Raw genomic sequence first — 25,740 nt, 5'->3', positions numbered from 1 at the left:
TTAAAACTACATTGTACATTAAGAACTCAGGGTGGGAAATGGCATTCTTTTTGCTGATAAATAAGTGTTGCATAATATCTATTTGTTTCAAATTATCATCGGATCATGAATAATTCCACAGAAAAAATTAAAGAACACCATGTCGAAATAAAGCTGAATAAGGGACGCTTGAGGCTGGTTCGGTTTATGTTGTTCTGTTATTCTTTGTTTTGTACTTTCTGTCTGATAGGCTTTTAGCTTGGAGCCATGTTCCAGCTTGTAAATAACTTCAGCTATTCAAACGAATCCAAACTGACTCCATGGTGTCCTTAAATAACCAAAGTAAGATATATGGCAATTAATCCAGGCATAATCATATTTGCATTTGACCAAAGTTTGTTTTATGCTTATTTCCTTTCTCACTAGCACACAGCCTGCAGTCAGTATCACACACTAATTGAGTAGATGGGTCCAGTAAAGCACAGTCCTGTTCTATGACAGGATGTGCACATTCACTTGTTTGTTCACATTAAAATAATATTTTCTGAACACCACTTTTGACAAAAAGCCTGGAGATTGCGGAGCATAAATGAATAACAGCCCATTACCTTTTACAAAGCAGTTGTCCTGACTTGCTCTTCTAGGCTAGGTTTGGGTTCCGGATTTATATGAGAAAAAAATAACTGCACTGCAATGATTCAGAGCTTGTGACACCAATTTCCCATTTTCCCCAACTGAATCTGCCTGTTTAGCTAGTCTATCTATAAATAAGTGGCAGGTTATTAGTGTCACTCATGGATTTCCTATATACTCCTGTTTACCTCAAAGGTATGACAGCTCTTAGCTCATTGAACATGAGGGTCAAGATCTGAATTCAGTTCTAACACTGGCTCCGTTCCAAAATATAGTGAACTGCCTTGGTTTCTACTGCCTACATGCAGCAACCTATAGCTGAAATGAAACTTCGTATAAGACTCATTTTGAACACACTGCATAAGCAATTCACCTGAAGTGGAGGAGTTTCTATTGACTTCAGGAGAGTTTGACAACTAGTATAGTGACAAATTTCTCACTTTGTTCACCATCTTTTTCCACTGAGCTTGTCACAGTGAATTTATTATGGGTTTGTTTGCTTACTCAGTGAAAATTAATTTGCCTTACAGTTTGGTGAATAATTCTAAAAGGCATGCAGTACAAAGGCTGTGTTTTTTTTTTTTTTTTTTTTTTTTGCATTTAAAAAACGTAAGACAGTGTAGTGGAATGGGGGCGTGGGTGAAATGTCTAGACGAGACACATTTTTTTAAATGTTAAAGCACCATAAGCACAACGGTCAAACATGTCTGACTAGCATTTTTACATGGAGAATAAAATTTTTTAAAAAAAATTGCAAGGTGCAGGGTAATGGAATAAAAAAATCACAAGGTCCAGAGACACATTTAAAGTTGCACTTTTAACATGATCACACCATTTTTGTAATTCAAATGTGCTTGCACAAAGACGTTAAACTAAAAAGCTGCATCGTAGAATGCAAAACCACAAAATGCAGGGAAGTAAGTTAAATTAGTGTAATATAAAAAAAAGCAAGGTCTAAAGAAATTTTTTTAAGCTGAACTAATTTTCATTTGAACACCGTGCTTTTAGAATGATGTCATATGGAAGATGGTACAAAAGACACAAAACCCAGCACAATGATCAAATGTGTCCATCTGGTGCATGTTTACATAGAAAACAATTGAAAAGCACAAAAACAAATGAAACATTGAAATTGAAAAGCAGTGTACAGTGAACAGTATGCATTTAAAACAGCCTTTGCATGGCGAGATATAAAATTCTCCTTTTTTTGGGGGGGATTAATGTAAATGGGATCAGAGCACATGTTTTCTGCTCTTGTTTAAGTCCTCTACAGATAGCAGTCTTCTCATTAAACTGATCTCCTGCAGTGATGGAGATCCATCTACCAGTGTGATTTGCCTTGAGAACACTGACTCTAATCATCCCTATTATCCAATGCATTTCCTCAGTTTCTAGAGGTTGTGCTTAAAAACAATTGATGATTATCCTGAAAAAAACATAGTTAGTGCAGCCAACCCTTGGTATTTATGCGATAAAATGCTTAATTAATAATTACGGTGTGAAAGGGTCTCCAACAGATGCTCGTGGTGAGTTAAAAGGCACAGCACTGTTGCAAACACAGAAGAAACAATTGCTTTGTGTGCTACGCCTGCAAATTTCCTATCCTTGTTTTCCCTTTTTTAACAGCTTGTGAAGTATAGAGCACAGTTCAGACACTCTTCCAGCTTCCCACATTTTCTTTGAATATACCACTTGCCAAGCTGTCTCAATTCAAGTCTGTATGCTACTTTGTAGTGGGAATGAAGAAAAATACCCTGAGGATATTTTCAACAGACCCGAGTGTCCATGGGTGAGAAGGCTTAGATCAATGCAGAGTAATTACACATGCTTCCGTCCAGTATTACTGAACTCTGTAGGGTTTAAGAGGGAGAGAGGGAAATAACATTATTTCGCCGTATCAGACTGTCATGCCTGTCAGTGATATTCTAAAATGATTATCTATTATGAACAGCTAATAATTAAACAAGTATGATTCGACACAAAGATGTCACAAATGCAGCTCTTGAGAGCCAATGGAGCAATGATGCTGCAGTGATTATTTATTTTTGTAGGCCAACCTGGAAGTTAGCATTACCCTGGTTTCGTTAGAGAGAAAAAATGCAGAAAATAAGCTCTGTAACCAACAAAGTCTGATTTTTACATTTCGTACATCATGATAATCTTCACAAATGAACACAACTTGGGAATTTTGAGGTCTAAATACAATCACTGACAACTCTTTCAGTCTTATAAAAAAGAAAGATTTTTCCCTTAATGTTTGAGTTAAAATAGTTTTCAAAAGCATGATTATAAACTTGATAAACCTTTAAAAATGGACTAGTGAGCAGAGTCCGTAGAGACTAGACTGAGTAGTGATTTTGAGCTTGTGTTAACTGCAAACCTTATATCAGGCATTTAACCCCAGAATGACTTCCCATTGACTATTTACTTCTGCGCAAAGGAACCAGAAATGCTAAAAGGAAAAAAGTCATCCCTGTGGCACTCTTAAGAACACAGTCTTTTGTGGGTGAGGTAAGAACTGAGGTGGTGGGAGGATTCTTGAAAATGTTGTGATTTTTATGATTCATATTATGACTCTTATGGTGATGTTCCCTCTTATGTGGCAGTCTACCTCACAAGTATTATGTATTTGTCAGCTGCTCCTCAGTTGACTTATTCACTTAAGAGTATTATAACTGACATTGTCTTCACAAGTCAATGAAAAACAAAATGACTTCACAAGTAAAGTAGCACAAAAAGTAAAAAGATTATAAAACGGGCCCTGGTTTTTGGGTGTAGAATAGAAATAATTTAAAATCACTGTTATTCATTACCCAACTGAACTAGGCCTACTATAAACAATGCATTTGTGAGTGTGTCATTCATTACAGCACAAATTGATTTATATAATGTATTTAACACCTCTTTCTTTAATATTATAATTCAGTAAGCTTTTTCCCCATGTGATACCTGCATCAACATGTATGCAACATTTTTGCTTTCAACCAACAAATGATGATGCTGAAAGAAAACGCAACTGCCCGGCTGTTGCTACAGTTACAAAAGTAATTTTAACCCCTATATAATTTACTACAGGTATATATATATATATATATATATATATATATATATATATATATATATATATATATATATATATATATATATATACCTGTAGTAGTTTGTTTTTTCATCTTAACTGAATTTATTGATTAGATAGAAAGTAGTTTTAGAGATATCCCATTTTGATATGGAATTTTTCCATCTACCCTATTAATAGATACATGTTTTACATGATGTTGTATGACCAGAGTTTTGTAGTTACTGATTACATGTATTCTGGATTATGTAATCAGATTAAAAAAATTATGTACTTGTAATTAGATTAAATAATGACATTTAAAAATACTCAAAGGAATTACATTTTTATCAATTACATGATTACGTATTTTTTACACAATTACAAAACTTTTTTCATTTTTCAAATTTTCTTTTTCATTGATTCTCTCTAATTCCTCTTTTTCATCTTTTAAATCTTCAAAAATAGCCTGACAATTATACAGTATAAATGAACAGTACAAGTCAAGCGGAATATTGAATATAGGGTGGGGTATTATTTTTGCTCCCCCTCCATCGCTCACTTGCAGCAAACTAACGGTATTTTCTGCTCAAACCAACACCCAAACCGTCAATATGACGTCATCAGAGAAGGAATGCCATTCCAGAGTGAAAGCAAATTCTCATATATTGATTAAGATTACAAAAAAAAAAAAAAAAAAAAAAAAAAAGTTGGATTAACTATTTGTCCACCTTTCAGTATTGTAAATATTTTTTTTATAATTTACTAACCCCTATGTCATCCAAGTTGTTCATGCTTTATCGAGAAAAATCCTGGAATGTTTTCATCAAAAACCTTAATTTCTTTTAGATGTCACAACGTTTAGTATATTTTGTTTGCCTGACAAAACCATCTATGGACAAAACCCACCTTTTATACAAACTACATTACACACACACGAGGTGTAAGCACATCCAGCCTTGTGCCTCAGTTTAGAAGCGCGAAGGGGTTGTTATGACAACTCCCGCGCAAATAAAAGACGTGCTGTGATGTGCGTGATTTGTCCAAGCTCTGAGCACAAGCCAATCATCTGGCCAGATTCCCCTCTGATCACGCGCTGTTTTTACAATTCCGAGCAGCTGCTTTAACAAATAACTTGGAGCGAGCGTAACGGTCGCCATGGGGCAACGCGGCGCCAAGACTCTCCAGTTCCTTAGCAGTTTTAAGGTGAGGGGGAAGCACGCTGAACATTTGCGCTAGACAGACAACTGAACTACAAGACAGAAAGGAGTTTGAGGTGCTGAAAAGATGTCGAGACGGACTCTATCTCGTATATCTGGAGAGAGGGAAGAGGAGCGTGGATCAACCAGAGGCGACAAAGATGTATGGCTCAACTGTTCACAACTTCTGCTTTAAGCTATCTGGAATGACTCGCTTTTTACAAGTATGGAAAATACAAATATAAGTAAATCATAAAATATGTTCAAGTACAAACGCATTTTGTTTAAGTTTTTCTCTCTCTCTTTACTTCAACAGGTCGCGTGAATAACTTTTAACAAACCGAACCTCAGAGAACAAGTTGTTCCGGGATGCCAGACAATATCGCTTTTCTGACGAACAGCACAGATTTGGGGCACGTCGGTCGCGCGTTGGGTTCGAGCGCGCGTCCCGCCTGGGCAATAGCGGTGCTGGCCAGCGTGCTGATCTTCACCACTGTGGTGGATGTTTTGGGTAACCTGTTAGTCATAATTTCGGTGTTCAGGAATCGGAAACTGAGAAATGCTGGTGAGCTTTCATTTATCTTTCTGGGCTATGCGCACTACATTCGCGCGCTGTTCATTGGCACAGCGCTTCACGTGCCATTAGGCTCAAGTGTTAAACGGGGATACAGATAATGAATAATGTACTGAATGAAGTAATTAGTCGACTTGTTTCCCCTTTACTTGACAAGAATCTCTTTTGACATCCTGCCTTAGGTGTAAATTATACATGGTGATAAAACGTGCTTCTACTGTCTAACATATTTGCCTGTGCTGTTTAAGGGTTTTGAGCTAAATGAAAAACTGTTCACATTTAAGTGTAACTATTTATCTCACTTTTGATTTATTGACTTGTTTACCAACATCATAGTGTTTAGTGAAGGATTACTTTATAGCAATAAAAGTCTTGAATTTGGCAAACATCTTATGTAACCATTCCAACCAAATAGCAGAAGTCAGCCTTTTTTTTTTTTAAGTATGCAATTTAATGAACAGCTAAAAGTTTGTTTTAATTAAAATGCAATATTTTAGTATTGGATATGCTCATGCATAACGAAATTGAGGTTTTCAGAAGCCATATCAATATTTTTGTCACTCGCAAGTTCATTTTGTGGAGAAACTCCTTGTTTCAGCATTTTTTAAGTCTGAGCTTTTGGTAGTTTTAAGTTCACTTCACCTTGACCATGTCATGAAAAATTTACAGCAGCTTATCGCTCTCAGCAGTATGGGCTTCAAAGACTTTTGACTGTAGTTTGGCATAATTGGATGTACAGTATACATCAGCGAAAATCTGGCACCCTCTTAAGCCTTATTATACCCTTTATTTGATTGTAAATGGATGTGTTTGATGTTTTCAAATTGATGTTAAATCTAATTACCCACTTGATCCCTAACAATGCATTGTGTTTTTACACATAATCCTGTCTAAAAAGTGTTTTTGGGAACAACTGTTGAACTATGATGTCACACTGTGGTTGTTCTTATGATGTGTGACACTGAGGGATTCAGAGGAGAGACAGATTTCTCTTTCAGTGCCTTTGACAATATGTGTACGTATGTTTGTGGTGTTGTTCCACTGATGCAATTGAGTTGGACTGTATTCAGAACCCCTTGACAGTTTGTGCATCTGCAGAGACATAAGCATGGAGCTTTTTCGCATTGAGCAAGAGCCAGACCTGTCTGCTTCAAAGGTGCACTCACAGTCTTATATCACCCTCTGTCTGATAGACACTCCTGACTCTCTCTGTCTTCCCCCTCCAAAGCAATTCGAGCACATGGAGGTGGCATCAACGGCTCATTAGATTGAGTATGAATGCTGTCAGATTTTGTGCGTGGTTTCCCCCCCGATGGCCGTGGCGACTGCTTCTGTCTTCTCGCCTCTCGCCTGAGTGGATTTTCTGTGAAGGAGTAGAATTTATTCCTTCATCTCTCAGCCCTTTGTCATTACCAGGGCCAATCAGGCATCTCACGCAACCAATAACACTGTCACTAACACCCAAAGAAGCATTAAAGCAGCAAGGAACACCACACGGATCTTTAGTGGTGTGCGCCGTGTGAACTAACAAGGGCAGAGAGCTGAGAAACGACAGAAACTGAAAGCCTTGTTCTCCAAACAAGTGTATTTGGAAGTAAAATCATATGTTCGCAGAATCCCGTTGCAGATTCACCGCATAATCACCCAGTGTGAAGCGCGGATATAAAAGATTTAGGACTGGTTAAAATCTCAGTCTTTTACGATAACGAAACACATTCTGATGAGAGGGTGGGTATGAAAGAGACTGTATAAAAAGACTCTTCTTTCCATGTCTTCTGCTTCTCCATTTATGTTATGTAGAACAGATGCCATGCTTTATTAGTCAAACTTCCATGTCGAGTTCACATTTAAAGGAAATTTAATCTAGAAATTTAAATTAGCTGAAAATGTACTCATATTAGCATTACATATACTCACCAGTGGATCCCCTGCAGTAAATGGGTGCCATCAGAATGAGAGTCAAAACAGCTGATAAAAGCATCACAACAATCCACATCTACTTAACCTAAAGCTAAAACATACATAATTATGCATAATTATGAAATATTGTGATGTTTTTATCAGCTGTTTAGACTCTTATTCTGATGACACCCATTTACTACAGAGGATCCATTGGTGAGCAAGTGATGTAATGGTAAATGTCTGTAAATCCTCATTTATACAGTATCTATGCTCTGAGAGTGAATATATTCTCAGCTAAATTTTGTTTTAATTATTTCTTTCAGTGATACTCCAACAGCTGACAGTTGAAGGCACATGGCAGCCAGGGTTTCTTGAGTATCACTGTCCACTGGCCCCGCTCCCTTGCACTGTCCCCTGTGTGGTTATGTAATAGTGTTTCTAGAAAGGGGGTGAGTGCCAAGTGAAGTCCTCCTGCTGTCAGATTCCTGGCAGGCCCTGCTGTGCCACACAAGTATGGATATTACAGTGGTCAGTGCTACAGTCGGCACGTGTTTGTGTGCACTGATGTATGTGTGTGGTTAAAATGGATTTGTAAACCACAGGAGACCATAAAAATTAGTGGCGGCAGACAGGGTGTTTCTGTTCTGTGATCAGGGAAGTGTAGTCTTGTAATTTTGCTTTAAGTCAGATAAAAATACTTTAGTGGGCTTAAAGCCAAAACTTTGGAGAAGATTAGTGATTGGTAAATGACTTTGACTGGCATGGTATTAGCTGTAGGTTTAGATTAAGTGAAAGATTTGTGGTTCAAATTCATAACCATGGAAAACCATTAAGAATATGTCTTAAACATTAAAAGCAACATAATGTTACTAGTCATTTTAAATATTCATGGTTCAAAATCCTGATTTTGCTTTCAACAAAAAATAGGTTTGATGCAACATAAAGGTGGATGTTTTTCATTTATGAGTAAACTATTGCTTTAAGAAATATTTGGAGAAATGTTCTGTTTGATTCTTTTTCTGTGTTTGTTCTAGGGGAATTATGTGCACTCTTGCTTTTCTCTCGGCCTCAGGGCTATGTGTGATTAAACTTAAATCGGGTCAGTGTCCATCCGCAGAGTTGTCAAAGCCTTTCAGCATCTGTGGTGCTTCCCCTATGAGGTGTATCTGCTTTTGCTCTCTCTCTTTGAGTCTTTGAGCGATTTTGAATTTCTCCTTGATTTTTCTCATTTTGGCTTTTGAGCTTTGTGAAAGTGAACTGCTGTCCTCACCACCTGCCAGGGTGTTCATGTCCTGCACAAGTGTGGAAACACCTCTGCCTGTCACTCAAACAGACACAGGGAGACCAAAGAAATTAACACCAATAAACATTACGGATGGGTGTTTGTTTTTCTGACATTTAGAAGAAGAAAGAAATAAAGGAAGAACATAAGAATTCAAAGAAAGACCCCCACCAGCAACATCAGCAGTTGGCGCAATCTACATCCTGTGTCCTCAGAGACAACCATGAAGATGATAATGTGACTCAGTTCAGCACCACGGACAGCAATGGATCATTCATTCAAATCTAAATACTTTCTATATCTGTCTTGAATGCTTTGTAATCATTTAAAAGAAACATATGTAACTGTCATGTTGGACCCTTGAGCAATTGAGCTAGAGAGCTGTGGACTTGATGCACATTGCAGTCTAAAGTCTGCATGAACTGTGCTCAGAGAGAAAGAGAGAAGCCCACCTGCTGTTATTTAGTGCCAATAGACCCTCCTCACAGAGCAGTAAAATTGTTTCCAGAAGTATCACAGTTTAACATGGCTAAGGTCTATAGTCTGAGACATGCATCCTAAGTCCACAAAATTTTACAGAATCCATTACTATTTTCATTGCTTTATGCAACTGTATCTTGCTCAAAAAAGGAGAGAGGAAAATAAAGAAGACTTATTTGGAATATTTATTAATAAATTTACTTTTTCATGTTAAAATTCGAACAGGAGCCAGAGACATGGCAACAGCAGTGAAATGATTTAAATTCACACTTATTTCCAATGAAAATTATGTGTAATATTTTGATAAATAATCTTTTATCCTAAAAATATGTTTTAAAAATCATTTTTTTTCATTATATTTTGTCAAATGCTACTGTTCAAACATTTGTTTTTAGTGAGATTATATAATAAGATTAAACAATTATTTTGTAAGGACACATTCATTTGATTATACATTAGCCTAAATGTCTTTTTCAGTGTTTCAAAAGATTTCTACTTCAAATAAATGCTGTTCGTTTGGATTGTATCTTTATCAAGGTATTTGTTGATAACAATGTTGATAAGAAAGAAATACATGTTGCTTTTAAATATTACAATAGAAATCTGTTATTTTAAATTGTAATAATATTTCATGATATTGTTTGTATTTTAATCTAATAAATTATCTGATAATATGGTGAGAATAAGTGACGTCTTTCAAAAAACCATAAAAAATTACTGACCTTTTGAGCATTGTAATCGGGCATGAAAATGTACTTCATCACATGAATGACACAGTAAATGTTAAATGATTTTTTTTTTCTAGTACACCCCCTATGAAGAGTACTTGTATCTACCTGATTGAATTTGACTTGTTTTGCTGAAAGGTTTAGAATATCTTATAATTATCTTCAATTCATTCAGCCCAGTTGAGCTATAGTGGAACCAGGAGAGCCTGTCACGAGTGAATTCACCGCTGTAATAGAACTTTGCTGGTGTCCTTTATTCCTTATTTCACTTTTATTTTCTTTTTTTCACAGTCTTTCCATCACTGAAGTACCAGCAAATGTCATTGCCCAGGGAGGCATTTGAAATTTAACAGGTAGAAAAAAAAACCCTCTACCGAAGTATTTGTATTCACTTCTTGTTTCACTCTACAGCGGGTTCAAATAGGAGACAGGGTTTCTGCTTTGCTTTCAGGTTTACTTGATGATAGGTTCACAGCAGTAACTGTTTGTCTCCGCCTGTCTCTTCTCAGGACGACAGCCTCTTTTAAACTTTTCAAAGGATGCTTGGATTTGAATGCATAAAACAAAAATATGTCCACTCTTTCTGTTTCCGTCCAATTTAACAGATGTGTCCTTGATTCTCAGTGGACCATGATGTTGTTGTCTCAGGATGTATCATTCAGGAGGCACTTTAAACCAAAGGTCTTGCAGTTGGATAGTTGCGGTGACAATAGCAGTTGTCCTTGAACCACTCACAATCTTTTTTATGCCCCCCCAACCATACACACAGACTGATATATTTAAAATGTTCATTTATTTTAATTTCGATGATTATAACTGAAAACTAAGGAAAATCCCAAATTCAGTATCTCCAAAAATGTGAATATTGTGAAAAGGTTGAATATTTAACACACCTGGTGCCACACTCTAATCAGCTAAATAACTCAAAACACCTGCAAAGGCCTTTAAATGGTCTCTCAGTCTAGTGCTGTAGGCTACACAATCATGGGGAAGTCTGCTGACTTGATAGTTGTCCAAAAGATGACCATTGACACCTTGCACAAGGAGGGCAAGCCACAAAAGATCATTGCAAAAGAGGGTGGCTGTTCACAGAGCTCTGTGTCCAACCCCATTAATAGAGAGGCGAAGGGAAGGTAAATATGTGGTAGAAAAAAGTGTATAAGCAATAGGGATAACCGCACCCTGGAGAGGATTGTGAAACAAAAACCATTCAAAAATGTGGGGGAGATGCACAAAGAGTGGACTGCAGCTGGAGTCAGTGCTTCAAGAACCACTATGCACAGACGTATGCAAGACATGGGTTTCAGCTGTCGCATTCCTTGTGTCAAGCCACTCTTGAACAACAGACTGCATCAGAAGCGTCTCGACTGGAGTGCTGCTGAGTGGTCCAAAGTTATGTTCTTTGATGAAAGTAAATTTTGCATTTCCTTTGGAAATCAGGGTTCCAGAGTCTGGAGGAAGAGAGGAGAGGCACACAGTCCACATTTCTTGAGGTCCAGTGTAAAGTTTCCACAGTCAGTGATGGTTTGGGATGCTATGTCATCTGCTGGTGTTGGTCCACAGTGTTTTCTGAGGTCCAAGGTCAACGCAGCCGTATACCAGGAAGTTTTAGAGCACTTCATGCTTCCGATTTCATTTTCCAACAGGACTTGGCAACTGCACACAGTGCCAGAGCTACCAGTACCTGGTTTAAGGCCCATGTTATCCCTGTTCTTAATTGGCCAGCAAACTTACCTGACCTTAACCCCATAGAAAATCTATGGGGTATTGTGAAGAGGAAGATGCAATATGCCAGACCCAACAATGCAGTAGAGCTGAAGGCCACTATCAGAGCAACCTGGGCTCTCATAACACCTGAGCAGTGCCACAGACTGATCGACTCCTTGCCACGCCACATTGCTGCAGTAATTCAGGCAAAAGAAGCCCCAACTAAGGTTTCAGTGCTGTACATGCTCATACTTTTCATGTTCTTACATTTGAGTTGGCCAAGATTTCTAAAAATCCTTTCTTTGTAATGGTCTTAACTAATATTCAAATTTTCTGAGATACTGAATTTGGGATTTTCCTTCGTTGTCAGTTATAATCATCAAAATGAAAAGAAATAAACATTTTCGCCATGTTTAGTATCACCCATAATAAAGCATGGTAAATGACACTGAACTAAATTAAATCTGAAGTGTTTTGTAGCTCTGCAAACTTTGCTTTATAGGTAAACACTCTCTTTAACATGCTGCATGCTGACTGTACCTTGGCACGAGATAAAACAGCAAAACCCTGGACAGGCAGTTTGAGGCATCACCATGATTTTCAAACCCATCTTTCCTGATTTCACAAATCAGAGAACCAGCAAAAAAAAGTGCTGCAAGATTTTTGAGATTCATTTATGTATGCGTACATTGAGGCATTATCGGATCACTTTAGTTTAATAAAATCCATCGTTCTTCACCCTATAACCAGTGATAATAATGCAAAGCTCTGGACTGAATCATTTGATCATTGGGAATTGTGGGCTGAGGCGCACAATCTGAATTTCATGAAACCCAATTTTGATCTGATCAAAGATTGCATGCCTCAAGCATTTTAAACCCTTTAAAGCTTTACTTCAACATCAGCATGAAATAAAAATCCACACTTTTCTGAAAAAAGAGAAAAATTAAGCAAACTCAGTGTGACATATATCATCCTACGAAAGCTTTAAACATAGCCTAAGTTGAACCTTTGTGACGTTTATGCTGCAGTTACATAACACAATCTGAGACATTTTATTTACATTACTCCATGACTCATCTGCTTCACTTTGAAGGAGTCAAAGGTCAACATGTTGACATTTTGACAGAGGCCTTCAATGAAGATACTGTTTTCTATGTGGCTGTTCAGAGGGATGATGTAATAGTGTTTGGCTGAAAGGAATGCTGAGGTTCAGAGTGGGCTGACTGATCACAGGGTGGATTGTAGAGAAGCCGGTGTGATTTTATACAGGTGGGATATAGTCTTTTTCGATTTGTGTTGGTAGAATGACGTGCACTCAAGCAGCAGTTATATTTTGAGAGGAAAACAACAAATTCTAGTTCAGAAAGGTCAAGCTTTTGTTTGCGATGGGAGCTTTTTGTGTAGTACATATTTTAAGGGAAAGCTCACCCAAAAATTTAAATTCTGTCATTAATTACTCAACTTCATGTTGTTCCAAACCCATAAGACCTTCACTCATGTTTGGAACACAAATTAAGATATTTTTAAAGAAATCTGAGGGCTTTCTGGCTCTGCATAAAATGCAGTGCAATGCAACCACTACATTCAAGGCCCAGAAAGGTAAGGACATCATTAAAAATAAGAAAACAAAAATAACGTCTTTATTCAATAATTGATTTTCTTCTGTACATTCACAATAGTACCCTGATAATAACTGTAATAATAATAATAATTCAACTATCGTTCTTTCATGCTAGTTCATAGTAGTGGCCATGGCTCAAGGGCACAATAGTAGTGCTTGTCAATTGGTGCTACTAGAGTGCATGCTTCGGGGAAACAATTAGGATTAGCCCTTGGTGCCGCACTTTTTGGGCCTCAGTCCAGTTTTCCATAATTTCTAGTCCTTATATCCCCAGGACTGGACCACTGCCACAATTTGCAATCCGTAAAAATACAACAAAAACATGTCACCATCCTCATTTTCATATCTCAAAAGTTGCAATAGCCTTATAATGTGATTTCCATATTTTACCTAGTATGAAATGACCTTGTGAATATATCACTCCAAAGGAACAGAAAACTGGTTCCTCAGTAATTTGCCTTGATCCGAGTCCTTCACCCTGCTGCACCCTGGTTAATATCTATAAGTGCTGTAAACTTTCATGATCAAGGCTTATATTTTAAACATTTAAACTACACATTTAATGCTAAGCTCTTCACTGATAAAAACCTTTGAAATTATAAAAGGTTGTGATCAAAAGACAGGTCATTTTTTTCCCTCTCTTGTGTCAGGAAGTAACCTTTGTGTAATAAAGAAGATCACTAACATCTAAATGGAAACAATGTAATATAAAAAAATAAAATAACATTACAGTACACACACACACACACACACACACACACACATATATATATATATATATATATATATATATATATATATATATATATATAAACAGTTTTTTTTTCTGGTCCTCGGATCTGACTGGCAGATAAGAGTTGATATAAGAGTGCAACAGAACTTCAACAGCCGTTTCACTGTTTGTATCACCACTATAATTAAAAAAATACTGTTTTCTGTCATGAAATGTAGTTTAAAAAGTAATTTTAGTGGGAATATACTTGTTTGTACTTCAAACGTAGTTTGTTAATAAAGATAGCATCCATTTGAAAATTTGCTTCAGCGTTTTCGGAGATGTGAGCTCCACAGCATCAGCAGCAGTCTGGCGCTCATGAATCTGCTTGAAACCCCATGTTCATCTTCAGAACACAATTTAAGATATTTCTGATGAAATCTGTGGGCTCTCTGACCCTCCCATAGACAACAAGGGAACTACCACATTCAAGACACAGAAAAGTACCTATCTATATCTATCTATCATCTATCTATACTGAGACTTGTTATAGCACTTATCATTGCTCTTTTGTTGTTTTTTTTTGATTGCTTCCATTGTCCTCATTTGTAAGTCGCTTTGGATAAAAGCGTCTGCTAAATGACTAAATGTAAATGTAATATGAAAACTGTAGGTAATCCGGGTTTGAATCTGGTCTGCATCATGCCTCGTTTTGTCTTTATTACTGTAATTTCATCAAAAATGATGAACGTATAATAGGATGTGTATATGTACTGTATGTGGTAAAGAACCAATCATATCAATAATATAATCGCTGTCAATAATATTGTGTAACACCAAGGCTCTAAATGTATCTTCTGATTTTTTCCTTTAATCCTTAATTATATGCAGTCGAGGGGTCTCCATGTGGTTTCAGATTTTATCATTTATGAGTAACACCGCAGATGCTGTGCTAATGAGCACATAAATTAGGCTGCATGTGAAGTTCCTCAAGGTCATCCTCCTCCATTAGTAATTACACTTTTTGAACTTAAGTGGAATTGAGCTTGAAGTGAACCCTAAGCCACACTCAGCAAGAACAAGGGCTTCCATCAGAAGTTCAATTTCCTCTAATTATACATTGGATCACCTTTCACTCTGAAAGACCAAGAAGTTTTATTTTGGAAAAAAATCAATCATCACAAGTTTATTTTCTTTTGGGGTTTAATGAAAGGAACATGGAACAAGTCAGAGCACAAGTCAATCCTTTAAACCTCTTTCTCCTTCCAATTAGCTTACTTTCTTGTATAACATCTGGAGTAATAAACTACCGTTCTAAAGTTATATATATATATATATATATATAGTTTAATAAATTAAAATTTTCTTTCAGCAAGAATGCATTAAATTAATCAGACATGTCAGCAAAGTCCTTTAGATTGTTACAAAATTTTTAATTGAAATTGTATATATATATATATATATATATATATATATATATATATATATATATATATATATATATATATATATATATATATATATAAATGCAGTCTGGGTGAGCATAAGACACTTGAAACAAGTTAAAATAATGAAAAACGTTTGAATGTTAGTGTATATTTAGGGCCAGTTTTACTAAACATGGCAAATTAGTGTGAGAGCGCAATGCCAAAACAGCGGAGATGGGAGCGAAAATTTCTGCGATTGATTTACTAACAACACGCTAGTCAAAGAACTCACGACATCTCATTAACATATCGACCAACGCAATATACCAAGTGCAGGGAAAATTAGCATAGTTGAAAATAAAGAATAAAGAAATAAAGATGGCGACGAGTGCAGCCGTTAGTAAAACGCATTGCTTAATGCATTTGGAATACTCTCCTCCGATTAATTTTTCGTCTGAAAGGGAAACTCCTATAAATGCATATTCAATAAGGTCCAGCGCAAAAACTAACTATGTCAACATTTTATCAGTCCTCACTGCGCATCTTTAGTAAAAGCTTACAGTAAAATTGTAATAACAAAATACAGTTTGCACTGGCGCAAGCTATTAGTAAAACTGGCCCATGGTGTGTTGACTTCAGCACCATGGACAGCGTAATGAAACGGTCCCATGATGTGGATTATTTTCTTTTTTTAATGCTTTTTTAATGTTTCCTGATGTGTACTTACATTGTAAGTATGATTTTTACATTTAAAATTTAGAAATAAAAGGCATTTTTATTTCAGGATTTTAGTCCTCTGGCTTGAATGCTCTGTTTAAAGGGGCGTGTCTGCTGTGAGACTCTGTTGTGAGTAAACGACATCTGTTGTGATTGGCTGACATCTTTGCATTCGAAACGCGTATTACTTGTGGAACCCCTCTCAAATTAGTTTTACTAGTTTTTTTTTTTTTTTTTTTTTTTACTATTACAGCTGTCTAGATTAACATATAGTGGAAGTGTTGATTATAGCATTATTTTTTATATATTTTCCCATCACATGAATCATTGCAGTGATGCACCGTTAGTAGACAGAGTCTGTTTATCGCGTGAATGCATTGATCTCGTCATTGCAACGCGTTTTCTCTCACAAAATGCTCTCACCACAACTAACATCAAACACAATATCGACATGAATACAATACAGTAAGAGCTTCTTTTACTGGTCACTGGCTTGATTCACTGATGCATAAACAGTATTAAATGATTTAGAAAGAAAGTCTGTGTGAACTTGAATAATTAGCTACACATCATAAATCAATGATCATAGATCAGGCATTAATGAACACTGTTACTCACTGTTTGTGGCAGTGCTGTTGAATGCTGTAAAAGTCTGTTTGCAACACCTGTGCTGACATTGCGACAGAATTAAATGTAAATGTTTGGGGGGGCAAAGCAGAGAAAGGGGAGGTACCCTTTCCCCTTATGACGACATAAGGGGAATTTTTTCAAAGGCAGAGCAGGACACCCAGGGCTTGGTTTACACCTATAGAAATTTCTAGCCACTGGGGGACCATAGACAGGTTTGGGGAACTAGTATTAATGTTAAAAACCTCATAAAGTGAAATTTTCATGTCATGGGACCTTTAAAGTCTAAAGACTTACTATGTACAGTATCAGCTTTCTGTTGATCATTTGGCTTTATTTTCTGTCTTCATTCTCTAGATATATGGACCTTTCAATTTTTCCAAGGTTCAGTTATATTGTTATGCATATGATTCAAACTGTATATTCATCCCCAAGAGATTCTGTACCTTGCTAAATGCACTACCTGTACGCAATGAAGGATTTCCTCAGAAATCCTTGGGAAATGCAGGGTCAAGATGTATTATTGTGTTTGACATGGCTTTACAAAATTGCAAAGGTTGTCCAGATCCGCAAGGAAAAGCAAAAAAGGGCACTTGTCTTGTGGGTATGTTGAAACAGAAGTGTCTGTGTGTCTTACAGCTGTTGCTCTTCTTTTTTGCTCTTAAAGTCTTTGACAGGTGAGCATGGCATGTACATATCATTTTGTACTGTACTCTGAGGGTTTCATAACCCAGTCTGACCCTGTTCAAGTGCTTTTATAATGAGCCTTACACATGGAATAAAAACCCCTGCCTTCTGTTCTCCCTCCAGAACTTTTCCCCAGCTTCCTCTGTGAGGTTTTCCATTACACTGTAACTATTTTAATAACTAAGACATCTTCTTGTACCTACTTATTTGCCTTGCTTTTCTCACTCTTCCATTTCATATCTCAATATGTGATATTCATGTGCTATTAAAGGAATAGTTTACCTTAAAAAGAAAGTTTGCTGAAAGTGTACTCACACCTAGGCCATCCGAGATGAGTTAGTTTTTTAACCAGAAACAGATTTACCATCACTTGCTCTCCAGTGGATCTTCTGCAGTGAATAAGTGCCATCAGAATGAGAATCTGAACAGCTAATAAAACATCATAACAATCCACAAGTAATCATCATAATAATCCACACAACTACACACATTCATCAGTTAACATCTTATGAAGTGAAAAGCTTAATTTTTGTAAAAAAAAAAAAAAAAAAATATATATATATATATATATATATATATATATATATATATATATATATATATATATAACCATCACAACACATGCATAATAGCGAAACACGCTGCAAATCATCACAACACATGCATATATCGACACGCGCTACAAATCCTCACAACACTTGCATACAACAAAACGCGATGCAAATACTTCACAACACATGCATATAGCGAAACGCGCTGATCATCACAACACATGCATACAATGAAACGCGCTGCAAATATCCAAAAGAAAAAGAAAAAAAAACTCACCTTTCAGTTCACCAACATCTCCACTGACCAGTAGCCACTGCACGATAAACAAATCCAAGTGGGGTCTGACACTTTTTGAGGTCTCCTTGAAACATTTCCATTTTGGTCAGTGCTATTTGCAGCGCGTTTGTTAATTGCATGTTTTGTGAGGATTTTCAGCGCGTTTCGTTATATGCATGTGTTATGATGATTTGCAGTGCGTTTCGTTATATGCATGTGTAGTGATGATTTGCAGCTCGTTTCGTTATATGCATGTGATGATTTGCAACACTTGTGTTGTCAAACTGATGAAGATGTTTTCTTCATTTGCTGATGTTTTTTCAATTTGAAATTTCAATTTCAATTTTAAAAGATTAGATACAGAGATAGTATGTAAATAATGATAGTAATAGTGGACCAAGAACAGATCCCTGGGGGACACCTTGCTTTAAATGGACAGCAGGGGTAATAATAATAATAATAATAATAATAATAATAATAATAATAATAATAATAATAATAATAATAATAATAATAATAGTCATTATTATTATGTGCACACAATAATATATCATCCTTTATTTTATTATCATGCGGTATTGTAGATCTGCAATTATTGTTATGGCTCAGTGGGCAGCATTTACTTATTTAGCTTTGTCTGAAAACACATCAGTATTCTGAATAATTATCTCCTGATAATGTTTAAAATTGCTGAGATTAGTTATATAAAGGTAAAAAAATAAATATGAATTCAAACAGGAGCTTTTATTATGACTAAAGGCATTACTAAAAAATAACCTTTTTTAAGAGGATTAGGATATAGTGAAGTTCACACATTAAGTGGCTTAAGAGATTTAAAAATATATATATACACGTAACACAGGTTGGTTTCTTCATATATGTGAACACATACACACAAAAAAGGTATTTATAGCAGCTGATTTTGTGCGTTATTTCACAATACATTCATCTACAGAGCAGCGCTATGACCTTGAATGTGCTTCATCTCTGGTTGAATTATAGTGTCTGGGGATAAAAGTCTAAAGAAAAGAGAAGAAAGCTCAGAGAAGAAAGGTTGGGCTCAGGTAGGTCAGGGTAATTGTGTTTATCATTTCATAGACTCTAGCTTTATCCTCTGAATAAAGCTAAGAAAAGGGAATAGCTGAAAAGAGTAAAGTCAGTGTTGTTTCAACATGACAGACTGAAACAGTTTTTAGGTTTTTGAATATTTTTTAAAGGCCACCATGATGAAAAGCAGAGAATATTGGGTTATGATCTCGCTAATGTCATGCTGAGAGGTGCCAGGAATACTTTTTAGCATTTGCCGAAAAAAGGATGGGGGAAAACAGCCCCCCTCCCCACCTCCCTTCTAATTTTTATGTAAAAGGAAGCATTTTGATTTTGTATATGCATTCCTGTTAGTGATATCTGACAAAATCCAAGTGAAATGTTTTGCTTCACTTTCAACAGGACAATCTGATTAATGGGGGTCCTTGCATTTATGGCCCTCATGTTTCATTCAGAGTCTTAGGGCTGGGTGGGAGAAAGACACTGACTGAATGGTAAAATGGTCTGGATGCCTAAAAAGATGTAGGCGATGAGGAGAAAATGTGTGCCTCATTGAAGCTGTTCACCACTCATGCTTGATAAAATAATTTCTTATTCTTTTAAAGGTGAGTCTCTTTAAATTTGGCAAGAAATCACATTTCAATCCAAAAAAGAAAAGAAAAAGACTATTGTTCATAAAGAAAATTAATCTTAATTTTAGCACCATAAAGATAATTTTTTAATAAGGATTATTATAAAGTTATTATGATTAAGCACATATTTCCCCAGTTTATCATTACCATAACACAAAGCAAATATTTATGTCTTAGCATATTTAATGTATTTTACATATAATGTATTTGCTATAGATCAAGTTTTATGCTGCTTTTTTCCATGAAAGTTACAGTTTAAATATATCTGTAGCAAATGTATCTGTATGCAGATATTTGTTACCGGTAACACAGAATAAAGGGCTATCTGGAATATTTAGATGACTCAGTCAGCTCTTTATACATCGGCTATAAACGGTGACTGTTTAACATGAGAAAGTGAGTAAAAGGATTGCTCGACATAGAACATTTAACACAGCAGACCATGCATGAGATTAATCTGAGAGGGTAGAGGCAAGAAGAGAGCACATTGTATTACGGAGCGATGTGTTTTCTGCTGTCACAGTGTAATCAAAGGCTTCACACTACCCGGGGATCCTGCTTTTGAAGTTGATGTGATTCATTCTGTGTCTTTTATTTTCACTCTGTAGCTCTGTCAGTCTTAATTCTTGTTGTCCACATGAGTTTAGTCCTATATTCAATTTAAAGCATAAAACATGATTGGCAGTGCAAAGGCAGGAATCAGTGCAACAAAAGTGACAGGTATACTGTGAAAAGTTTTTTTTTTTTTTTCAGTCAGCATAAACATACTTAGAGGACTCATAACTCATGATTTTCATGTACAGCTAACATCATTTTCGTGACAACAGAAAAGTTTAACATACAAAATAAAAAGAAGGGTAGGGTCAGTGTACAGGACCTTTCAAAAGTTTATTGGCTGCATTGTTTGGAATGTTTTTGAAACATTTAATGCTTACAAAGTTGTATTTATTTAATGAACATTTCAGTAATAGTATTGATATTGACAAATATGATTACAATTTAATTTATAATTTTATATTGGTATTTTATTATAGGCCTATAGGTATTTTTTAACTATGGGGTACATGTTCTATTATTAAAGGATACATGATGGAGATTACCGAACAACAAAATCCAGTGAAATACATTAATGAGTTTCTGCTATGATTTATAATTCATGAGTAACCTTGTTCCATGTAGTTACAGATTAAATACAACATTTGCGGGCTGCAAATTAAAGAGATGTTTGTTTCCCCCTTGTTCCATGTAGTGGCTACAACAAATTGCTTATCAAATATTGTTTAAAATTTACTATAGGCCTACTGCTGGGTTAAATGAACCAAAAATGGGGTTAAAAATTTAAATCACACACAATAGGACAAGAGTAACAACACAGGCAAAAGATAGCCTAATAAAAGATTACAATTTATTACACCAGTTATTACACCAAAAGCAAATCAACTCTATACTTATATACTGTAGCTTATTGTAGCAAACTGACAGGATTTTACCATCTTTGATTTTACCGTTTTGATCTATGTCCTTCACAGTTTGCGGTTCTACCACTCATCAGTCGCTGCTCAATGTTGTGAGAACATACAACAAGTTTTAAAATAACATTCCAGTCAGTTTCAAAAATCTCTCTCCTGTTTGCTTCGATTCGTTTTCTTGTATTCACTGCTCCAGTTTTAAAAGAACACACTCCAGACAGTTGTCTCTTGTCTGTGCTTCGATAAATTTTCTCCTATTTTCCACACATGTTCCCGGCTTAAGCACCGCAGCCACGGATTTCGTCGCACACAGAACGTTTCACATTTGAACTCCCGTGACTTTGCTACATACTCTCTTTCACGTCCTCCACATTCCTAACCCAGCACTGTCGGGTTACTTATTACTGATATCAACCCAAATTGGGTCAAATCAAGCCAGCTTCCTAACCCAACAGTTTCAACCGAGCATTTGGATCAAAACAATTACTAGCATGTTAAATGTGTAGGCTATGAAAAAAGTACACTTTGTATGTTTTTGCTAAATCGCATTCAAATATAAGATTGTTGTTAGGTCATACATGCCACATGATATTAGAATAGCTACCCCTTATTTTCAAAATACTTACTGTAGAATTTTTATTTTATTTTACAGATTATTAGACCCTTATTCCCCAAACATATTATACCTTATGCCTAAACAGAGGTACTGAATAGGTGCACTATAATTCCAAAAAAAGTTACGTTGTAAATTCCGTTTACTTGCGCAGTAAGTTGTGGGTTGTTATCTAAAGTGTTACCATATAATGATTATTATATTTTATTCTAGAACTTTCTATTAATCAAAGAATCCTGAAAAAAAAAAAAATTGTATATTTGTGTGACTTGTCACTTTTTAAATTGCATCCTTGTTGAATGAAATTGTTGAATGCATCTTTTATTAATTTTATTCACATAACACAACCTAGGTCTTCAACCCTGCTTCTGAGACCCACTGTCCTGCAGAGTTTAGCTCCAACCCTAATCAAACACACCTGAACCAGCTAATCAAGCTCTTCAGGATCACTTGAAAAATCACAGGCCAGGTGAGCTGAAATAGGTTGGAAATAAACTTTACAGAACATAGGGGCACCAGGAGCAGGTGTTAGTAATACATTTTCTTTGATTTTGCCACAGTTGGGATAATAGTAGGCTATCAAATCGACATCAATCTGTGCTAGTAGAAATGAAGTTATTAACAAGCCCTCTTTCTCTCACTCTGTTTTTGCACAGGCAATGTGTTTGTTGTCAGTTTGGCCTTCGCTGACCTGGTGGTGGCTTTCTATCCTTACCCGCTGGTCTTGTACGCAATCTTCCATGACGGCTGGTCTCTGGGGGAAACCCAGTGTAAAGTCAGCGGATTCCTAATGGGCCTGAGTGTGATCGGCTCAGTTTTCAACATCACTGGCATCGCCATCAACCGTTACTGCTACATCTGTCACAGTTTTGCCTACGGACGTCTCTACAGCTTCCGTAACACGCTGCTGTTAGTGGCCCTGATCTGGGTGCTCACTGTGCTCGCCATTCTTCCCAACTTCTTTGTGGGTTCACTGAGTTATGACCCTCGCGTTTACTCCTGCACCTTCACGCAGACCGCCAGCAGCTCGTACACTGTGGTGGTGGTGGTGGTTCACTTCCTGGTGCCCATCGCGGTGGTGACTTTCTGCTACCTGAGGATTTGGGTTCTGGTGATACAGGTGAGGAGGAAGGTGAAGAGCGAGGAACGCTCGAGGGTGAGACCCAGCGACCTGCGCAACTTCGTCACCATGTTCGTGGTGTTCGTTTTATTTGCAATCTGCTGGGCTCCACTCAATCTAATCGGTCTCGTGGTGGCCATCGATCCAGAGGTCATGGCTCCACGTATTCCAGAGTGGCTCTTTGTGGTCAGCTACTTTATGGCCTATTTCAACAGTTGCCTCAATGCCGTCATTTATGGACTCCTCAATCGGAACTTCCGAAAGGAGTACATGCGGATCCTGACGTCGGTTTGGATTCCTCGGAGGTTTGTGACTGAGACCTCCAAGGCTGCAACAGATGGGATGAGGAGCAAACCCTCACCAGCCATCAATAACAATGAGTGACTTTTTTTTCTTCAGCCAATCACTGTTCAGAAGGAAACGTCAAGGATGCATGAAGCAAATTTCTATGCTTTGAACTGTGAACACTTGACTTTTATATGTGCAACTCAGGGTGCTTGTTCTATTTTCAACCTTGGCTCATTGTAAATTTGTGAGTGCCTAAATTTCTGCAAAACCTGAAACATGTTGCTTTGGGTACATTTCACTGAATTTTTTCAGGTAACATGTCTACAAGCAGTGCTATAACCATTTCTTTTTTTCCCCCCATTGGAGATGCAGGTTAATTAAACAGTACATCACCATGAAAATGACATTCTTGAGGCTACAAAATAGTTGCAAAATGATTTTGCATTGCTTGTAGCAAGTTTTTCAGCAGTTTCAAAGCAAAATAGTCTGTCTAGCAAGTTTTATTTTCTCTGAAACACTGAACATAAATAACCTAATGCTTTATTACATTGTTTGTAGCATGGCAATTTAGAAATTAAATGTCAGGTGAGTGGCGCAAAATTGCTTCATTGCATTTGAAATGAATATACCACCTAAACTAAACCCTACCGATAATGTTAAGAAAAGCAAATGTGAGAAAAACACATTTGCTGAAGCAAACCTTACATTTTAGCTTTAAAGCTTTGAGCTCTTTTGTGGAGTGTCATGACTTGTGTTTTACAGGATACCCTGCATCACAAATGCAATGCTATACCAGGTGAGCTACTGAGCAAGTCAAGCAATTCAAATGGAGCAAATTATGTCATGTATATGATAAAACATATTAGTTTACAAATCACGCAGTATGACAGAAGTATTTTGAGGCCATTGCATAGTATTGTGGAAGGAACCATGCAAAAACAAGCTATTTATTCATCAATAATCTGTCCCATAATCATAACTTGTGTAAAAAGAAAAGAAAGGTGTTGTTTTACTGTCTCTAGTGTTCATTTCATCTGGAAAATGCAGTGAATCATGTTATGAACAGATGCATTCATTTAGGAACGTAGGCAGTTACAGTACATATTTCCAGTGAGCCTTGGTTGTTTATTTTTGATGTTGTGATCCATTTCAGAACTCTATTATTATTAATAAGAAATATTTAACTCACCATTTATATTGAAAGTTAAATGAACTAATTTTAAATCCATTTATTTATGGACTGTTTATGATCCATGACTATTTATTGAAGACATTTTGTAAAATTTTGTGGGTCTGTTGTATATGTTGTATAAATAAGTATGTATCACATATTTGTTGTTTTCAATTCAGAACTTCTGCCTTACACTTGAACATTCACGTGAATTATATATAAAAAAAATCCATATATTTAATCAAGGTGCCAAATGTTAATGCTTTGACAGAAAGTATCTGATATACCAAATCAGTTTGTCATATCAAACCAAATAAAATTGTGAGAGCATCCTAATTTAAATGTAACGTCAACACAGCTTTGGTGAGCGAAGAGCTTCCAGCACATCAAGATAAAGCACAATCTTTAAAAAAAAAAAGCACTTCATGCGGATTTAGCTTTTTCAAAGTGAACGGTGACAGCGTGCGGTCAGTCAGTTATCAGTTTCAATCTGTGTTCCCCTCTTATCTTTCAAACATTAAATGTCATTCATGACTTACTCTGCCAGGAAATGTGCATGATTCTTAAACTATATATCTTCTTCAACAAATGATCTGCGAGTAAAACGCAGCAGGAATTCTGATTAAGATAAAGGTTACTGGCAAAAGGGAAAGTATTAACGAGACCTGATTTGAATGTATTATTGTTATCTGTGCTTGTTTTCACTTGATTTGACAATGTGCGATTTAATCCTCCCGCCATAATAAAATGTTCCATGCAGCGTGATTGTACTGTGTGAGAACATGCTTCACCATTGACCTGAATAGAAGAAAAGAACTAAACAGATGAAAGCCAAGTCTATTGGTGATTGTGCAACCTCTCTCTGGTATGAATGGGCTGCAGAGGGATTACATGGAGAGATTGGGATGAGCTTGCTCCTTATGGCCACATCTGCACAGGGAATTATGGGGGATGTGTGGCTGGTGTCCCAGCAGATGGTAGACTGAGGTGGTTGATAACATAAACACTTGGCCAAGTTGAGAGCGATCTTGTCGTCATTTTGCCGAATGCATTATCCAGAAGGGTTGCAGGGAGGGAGTCTGGTTGGAAACCGCAGCAGAAATGTAATGGGAGTTGTAACCACTTTTGGAATATAGAATATTATTTGTGCGGAAGATAAATATGTCATGATTCATTTCAGGTTACTTTGCAACAAGTACTTGAGATTTAATGTAGTTGCTCACTCACAGTCAAGTT

At 36.5% G+C, this 25,740-nt stretch overlaps 1 protein-coding gene across 1 annotated transcript; it reads left to right on the top strand.

The window, feature by feature from the left end:
- The first annotated feature begins 4,828 nt into the window (after positions 1-4,828).
- Positions 4,829-25,269, top strand: LOC127965999 (melatonin receptor type 1B-B). The gene is made up of 3 exons (XM_052566780.1): positions 4,829-5,093; positions 5,186-5,434; positions 22,582-25,269. The coding sequence occupies exons 2-3, from the start codon at positions 5,239-5,241 to the stop codon at positions 23,427-23,429; spliced, it is 1,044 nt and encodes a 347-aa protein (XP_052422740.1). The 5' UTR covers positions 4,829-5,093; positions 5,186-5,238; the 3' UTR covers positions 23,430-25,269.
- The last annotated feature ends 471 nt before the right edge of the window (positions 25,270-25,740 follow it).

This window comes from Carassius gibelio, chromosome B10, assembly GCF_023724105.1.
Source record: "Carassius gibelio isolate Cgi1373 ecotype wild population from Czech Republic chromosome B10, carGib1.2-hapl.c, whole genome shotgun sequence".
NCBI lineage: Eukaryota > Metazoa > Chordata > Actinopteri > Cypriniformes > Cyprinidae > Carassius > Carassius gibelio.
This window is presented reverse-complemented; position numbering and strand designations above follow the sequence as displayed.